The sequence below is a fragment of the Nilaparvata lugens genome, unplaced genomic scaffold (genome assembly GCF_014356525.2).
Source record: "Nilaparvata lugens isolate BPH unplaced genomic scaffold, ASM1435652v1 scaffold5770, whole genome shotgun sequence".
NCBI classification, from domain to species: Eukaryota; Metazoa; Arthropoda; class Insecta; order Hemiptera; family Delphacidae; genus Nilaparvata; species Nilaparvata lugens.
The window spans coordinates 12,501-19,659 of NW_024091555.1; the positions used below are offsets into that span (position 1 = coordinate 12,501).

Sequence of the window (7,159 nt, forward strand, 5' to 3'; positions counted from 1 at the left end):
TAAATATAATTTACTATCTTATTGAACTGAAGTGTTGATAGAAGCTTTTTACAAATCAATCTTATTACTTCATGATTGACATTCATCCAAATAACAATACAATAACAGAAAATCAGTGTCTCGTCATCAGAACAATAAATTATAGTAATTAAATAACAATAATAATAGTAAGTCTATTCAAATAATAGAACTTTTTACAGAAATTTATTAATCCTTCATACAAATCCTTCGACAAAATTATTTCATATGTTTATCAAGTGTGTTGTTGTCACGTTCAGTTTTCTTGTATGCAAAACCTCATCAATGAATTCTATCATTCTTATAAAACTGATGGAAAACTCCTATATTCACGATAGAATCTATCTCGAGTGAGGAAATGGAACTTCAATATCAGATAACTTATTCAAAATACGTGTAATATAGTTAGTTTCCAAGACATGATTTTGTTATTTCTGCTTGCTATTCAGATGCTCTTCAGACTCATTGCTCTTGCTAGAAATGCAGTTCTATGAATATAACAATAGAATACTATAAATAGATTGAAAAAATTACCTTCACCATAATTATAAATATAGCATTTTCAACAAAATTTCCTCATATCTTTTTTTCTAAATTGAGGTCAATTGATATAAATATATCAAGATTATCAATCACTTCAAGGATAACAGTATTCATAAGAGCTCCTATGTAGGCTACATCATTTTCATTTATCCTCTCCAAACAATTGACCCGTGGTTCTATAAAATTTCGAATACCAGTCACTTAAATTTGTTGGTGGCTTAAATGTACGTGTTTGATATTAACATACATTTCCAATTTCTTTATGAAGAAGAGGAGTAACTGTTATCAATATATTAATATAGCTTATTTTAATGAGATCAGTTTTAAATGGAAATAAATAAATAGAAACTTGTATACGAAGTATACCCTATCAATATTATTGTATCTAGATTAATGAATTCTGGCAATTTTGTTTGTGACAGTAAAACAATCAGTTCATTTATTTCACAAACAAACATAATACAAGAAAATAACAAAGAAAGATATAAAATTGTGAAATAAAAGTGGACAACCCTAGGCAAAGGCCCGATTGGGGTGCACTACTCCTAATAAAACAACATTTTAATAAAATAGAAATAAAATATTTTAACAAAAAAACATTTTTGGTTCTTGAAATCACTTTGAAAAAAACCGTTATAATAAAACATAACAGAAAAAGATGTATAAAAATGTGAAATAAAAGTGGACAACCCTAGGCAAATGCCCGATTGAGGTGTACTACTCCTGATAAAACAACATTTCTATAATATAAAAATATATTATAATAAAATATTTCAACATAAAAGCATTTTTGATTCTTGAAATCACTCCAAAAGAAACCGTTAATCCAAATCATGAAGAAATCTTTAAAACCAATATAATCTTTGTAATAATTATTGAATTAACTAAATGGAAATCACTTCAAAAAGATACCAGTATTTCAAATCATGAATTAATCTTTCCTATTGAAACCAAGACAATCTCTGTAATTCAATTAATCTTGTGTTATCCTCTCAGATACAAGGAGATTCTGAACGAAGCTATCGAAATGGCTACGATGAAGCCGAAGAACTGCATCATTTTCCAACGTCGCAACGTTTATGAGGCGGAAGTTACTCCGGGACGCGACATCCTGTGGGATGATGCTATTGCCAACTACGGCACCCATGACTGTGTCCCAGTCGAAGCCAATGATCCGCTCTACATTCTATACACTTCTGGCACAACAGGCAAGTATCTAACTTACATCATATAGAAAAGGTAGCATAAGAAGATATCACTAGGTGCAGGTCGTTTATCTTTCAAATTCCAAGCCGAGTTTTTGTTAACTCAAGTCAATCACTGTTTGTGTCGGCTACTGTCTATTATTACTACTATCTATTACTGTCAATACTGTCTATTATTACTACCATCTATTACTGTCTATACTGTCTATTATTACTACTATCTATTACTGTCTATACTGTCAATTATACTGTCTATTATTACTACTATCTATTACTGTCAATTGTACTGTCTATTATTAAGGCTGTGCAAAGGCTAAAAATAAACTTTCTACTGGTGATATTTTTCCAAGTTTTTCGATTCGTATACTATCAAGCTATCAAAATGAAAAAGTTTTTTATTTTTTTCCGATCATTACTTTTTGAGATATGAGCGCCTAAAGTTTAATTTTTTGGGACAGAACATTTCAAGTTCGGTAAGAGATAAATCCATGAAATTTAGAGGATAGATTCTTCATGTTATTGCTGATCTAGTGAAACCAAAATTTTCTAAAAATATCAATTTTTGAGAAAGGTATTCAATTTACCAAAAATGACCGAAAATAACCCAACTAAAAGTTATTTTTGGTCATTTTTAGTAAATTGAATAACTTTCTCAAAAATTGATATTTACAACATTTTTCTGTTTTTCTAGATCAACAATACCATGAAGAATCTATCCTCTATCCTCTAAATCTCATGGATTTATCTCTTACCGAACTTGAAATGTTCTGTCCCAAAGATTTAAACTTTCGGCGCTCATATCTCAAAAAGTAATGATCGGAAAAAATGTTTTCCTGAGAAAACTTTTTGATTTTGATAGCTTGATAGTATACAAATCGAAGAACATTGGAAAATATCACCAGTGGAAAGTTTATTTTTAGCATTTGCACAGCCTTAATACTATCTATCACTGTCTATACTGTCTATTATTACTACCATTTATTACTGTCTATACTGTCTATTATACTGTCTACTATTATTGTCTATGGTATTGTCTATTACACTGGTTTGAGCGAGTGATAGTGTAAGAATGGTACAGTATGAGAAACTACCAGAGTCAATTGATAACTTGCTGATGAACTTTGTACAATACTCTAGCTTATAGTCGAAACCTAGTTGAGCGGCGAAGGTAGAGTATATCAGAGAAGGTAGCAGAGAAGATAGCTGAGAGGGTTGAAAATAATGCATGCATCTTATAATAAATGCCTTGCTTCCTTCTACCTCCTACTCCACCCTACTGAGACTGTTGCACTTTTCCTCAAGTTAAGTATTGTGAACAATGTTATGATGTACGAAATGAATGAATCGAATAATGTTCCACACACTTGAATACTAAATGCATACTCTCAGCTACCTTCTCTGTTTTCATCTCGGATAACCTCTACCGTCGTCTCTAAATTCTACCCTATCCTGAAGGCAAACTCACTCAGCAACAGACGGAAAGAAAATCCCTCCCCAGGTGTCAGACCTGGCAATGTAAAGCTGCGTACAGATATACGCGCCTCCAACCCGCTCCGCGCCGGCTCCGCCCTCGTTCCACCATCGCTCCGCCCTCGTTCCTCCATCGCTCCGCCCTCGTTCCTCCATCGCTCCGCCCTCGTTCCATCGCTCCGCCCTCGTTCCTCCATCGCTCCGTCCTCGTTCCTCCATTGCTCCGCCCTCGTTACTCCATCGCACCGCAGTCTCTCCACTCCCGCTCTGTAGTCGCACCGATCATGAACGTTACGGAAGATGTTAGCTCTTCTCGCGTTCCCCGTTCGATCCACTCTTGCTCCCCGGTCGATCATCAATCGATCTGCTCGAGTGACGTTCGGTTGCGGAGCAGAGCGAAAGTCTGTACGCATCTTAAGATGTATTGGATGAATATCCTGCTGTGTGCGTTTGACTTGAGAACTTTATGCACCATATCAGAGTTTAAACAGAGATTGATCAGCTGTTCTCTTGAACCCGAATGTAACACATTATGATAAATGAGATCATTTATTTTATTTATTTATTTGCAATACAAATGAGATCAAATATACATGTAAACCTAGATAAGAGTTAATCTAAGATAGTGCAGGGTGTTACGGCCTTGAATTTGAACGGAATTTCTTCAGCTATTCCCTTAAACCAGAATGTAACACATTATGATAAATGAAACCATATTATATCCTCAATAAACCTAGATTAGTGTTGATCGTAGATGGTACATAAGAGCAATTCATATGAAACTTCCTCTAAGTGAACTTTTCTACAGTCTTTCATTCACTTCAATAATAAGGCTACCTGAAAGTTATTACATAGATTTACTAGAACTTTTTCTTTTTTCTTTGAGACTCTAGTATATCCAGATGGAATAAAAGAGAATGCATTAATTCAAATGCTAATTAATATATAATTATCATTGAACGAAAATCCTAATAAATGCTGCAAATCACCCCAAACCTGCAGTAGCAGAGGTCTTTGGGGTGATTTGCAGCATTTATTTAGGATTTTCGTTCAATGATAATTATTCTAGTGTATCTCTTTACTGGCACTATTACTTGTCTATTATTGTTTGTGCTGAAAAAAATTATTACATTCAATTATCAGTATACTTATTACAGACCAACAAAAAACATCCATCGGCCAACCTTACAATCACTTATAATATATATTATATATTAATAAATATATTTATTTCACCTATTACAGACCAACCAAAAGGCATCCTGCGGCCAACCGGAGGACACATAGCCACTCTGGCGTGGACGATGTCGACGATCTACGGCATGAAAGATGGTGATGTGTGGTGGACTGCTTCGGACATGGGTTGGGTGGTCGGGCACTCCTACATCTGCTATGGGCCGCTCTGTGCTGGTCTCACATCCATCATGTACGAGGGAAAGCCAGATCGTACCCCTGATTGCGGACAGTATTTCAGGTAAACAAGCAAATTATAGCAGTATATTACATCATAGCAGTATTTTAGCAAACATTTTCAAAATGTGAGCTACTAGTTTTATCAGATCAAAACAAATCAAATCAAATATATTTTATTGCCATTAACAAATACATGAAAATTTATCGATCTGAGCTAAAACATTACAACTCTATTCAAACATGAGAGGAGGAGGAGAAGAAGAAGAAAGAAGAAGAAGAAGAAGAAGAAGAAGAAGAAGAAGAAGAAGAAGAAGAAGAAGAAGAAGAAGAAGAAGAGGGAAGAAGAAGAAGAAGGAAGAAGAAGAAGAAGAAGAAGAAGAAGAAGAAGAAGAAGAAGAAGAAGAAGAAGAAGAAGAAGAAGAAGAAGAGAAGAAGAAGAAGAAGAAGAAGAAGAAGAAGAAGAGAAGAAGAAGAAGAAGAAGAAGAAGAAGAAGAAGAAGAAGAAGAAGAGAAGAAGAAGAAGAAGAAGAAGAAGAAGAAGAAGAAGAAGAAGAAGAAGAAGAAGAGAAGAAGAGGAAGAAGAGAAGAAGAGGAAGAAGAAGAAGAAGAAGAGAAGAAGAAGAAGAAGAAACGGTACTCAAACCTCTCTTCCTCTTTTTCGAGAAATTCTGTGTAGCCTACATGATAATATAAAATAATGAATCAGAAAATCAAGTAAAGTAACTGTAATAATGTATAGGCCTGGTTTCTGGGTCACTTATCAAATTCAATTTAGCCTTAAACCTATCGATTGAATAGGATTCCTAGGTTAGTGTCCTAGAAACCGAGCCAATCGAATAATCACGTTGTTTCTTTGGAGAAATTCAAGATTTAACTTTTGTTGGTACTGTACTAAACAAATCCTGTTGCTTCAGAAGGATTTTCGAAATGTTGCTTACAAGTCATGTTTTATTCGAAAAGTTTCTCCATTGTTATAATTGTACTCGAATATGTTCAGTTCTGAAAAGGTTCCATTATCTATATATATAAAAGCGAAATGGCACTCACTCACTCACTCACTCACTCACTCACTCACTGGCATAACTAAAAATCTACCGGACCAAAAATGTTCAAATTTGGTAGGTATGTTCAGTTGGCCCTTTAGAGGCGCACTAAGAAATCTTTTGGCAATATTTCAACTCTAAGGGTTGTTTTTAAGGGTTTAAAGTTCGTCTTTTAGCATGTATATTCTTCTTCTCCCAATCTCTTAATTAGAATTGAAATTTCCATATCATATGTTACTATAGAACTATAATCTAGATAGAGTACCTCTTTGAAACAGTTGTTAACTGGCAACTAAATCAATAATTTTGTCAGGTTGGCATTAAGTTGAGTTGATTTTGTTAGGTTGGCACAAAGTTGAAGATTTAAATGAATTATCGCGGAAAAATTGATTGGGCACTGCTACTTCAATCCTGGGAATATTATATTACTAGCCGTCAGGCTCGCTTCGCTCGCCATATCTGTTTAGCCAGACGTTTAGTCTGGACCCCCGACTGGATTGTCCTATTATAATATGATAAAAATGAAAAAATGCAGGCGAGCGAAGCGAGCCTGCTGATCTCATTCTTGGACGATCCAGTCGGGGGTCCAGGGGGCGGAGCCCCCTGGCTAGACGGATATGGCGAGCGAACGAGCCTGACGGCTAGTGTTACTCATATTACTCATAGACTCATGTCATTTTTACAGATAAAATTGTAATTATGGTCCGTAAAAAATTTATTTTGAGTTGGAGGAATATGCGTCGCTGAGAAATGGAGGGGGATCAGACAATAACATACAGTGATGAATAGAGTCATATCTAGAAGTGCAGTTGCCAATTTGTCGATTAGAGTCAGTCATCTGAGAGCTTTCAGACATAAAACTTCACATTTGTAGAATGAGCACACCATCAGAAGTTAGAGAACGCTGGCCGGTTCAGAACGGCACCATCGCGCCTCTGTATCACTGTCGCTGTATGATTTCTCTGATGCACATGTCCCTCCTAAGTCAAAAGTAAGTTTGTACGGACTATAGTTGTATGAGAAAAGAGTTATACAAGGTGATGTTCGATTCTAGTTCGGATAGTTTCTTGAATCTAGATTCTAGTTCAATACAAGTCTGGATTCCATTTTTCTATATGGTATGAGTGACTGAAGATTGAGAGCTTTTTTTACAAGCTATTTTTAGTATCATCTTGAAACAGTTTTACCTTTCAATTGGGTATCAACAGGTGGAATACAATTCTCCAGAGCAGAATGTTATTCATATTTACCAAGATGTTATTTGCGTACTGGAAGAATAATGTTGTTTTAAAAAATGTTGCAATTTAGTTACGCTTGTGTATAAGCAACCAGAACCTTTGCAGTTTATTCTTTTCACAAAAACCCCTTGGGAAATAAACGGTAGGCCCAACAGGAAATTTTGAGGTCTCATGTGTAGAGAATAAAAGCGTGGGAGAGACATTTCTATGAAATTTCTTGGAAAATACC

At 35.1% G+C, this 7,159-nt stretch overlaps 1 protein-coding gene across 1 annotated transcript in view; it reads left to right on the plus strand.

The window, feature by feature from the left end:
- The window catches only part of LOC111052057 (acyl-CoA synthetase short-chain family member 3, mitochondrial-like), a gene marked incomplete at its 5' end in the record, with an annotated part of 13,599 nt that extends 8,879 nt beyond the window's left edge, over nt 1-4,720 (plus strand). The window contains 2 exon segments of the mRNA XM_039444916.1: nt 1,558-1,769; nt 4,482-4,720. Coding sequence (XP_039300850.1) covers nt 1,558-1,769; nt 4,482-4,714 — 445 coding nt within the window.
- Between the last annotated feature and the right edge of the window lie 2,439 nt (nt 4,721-7,159).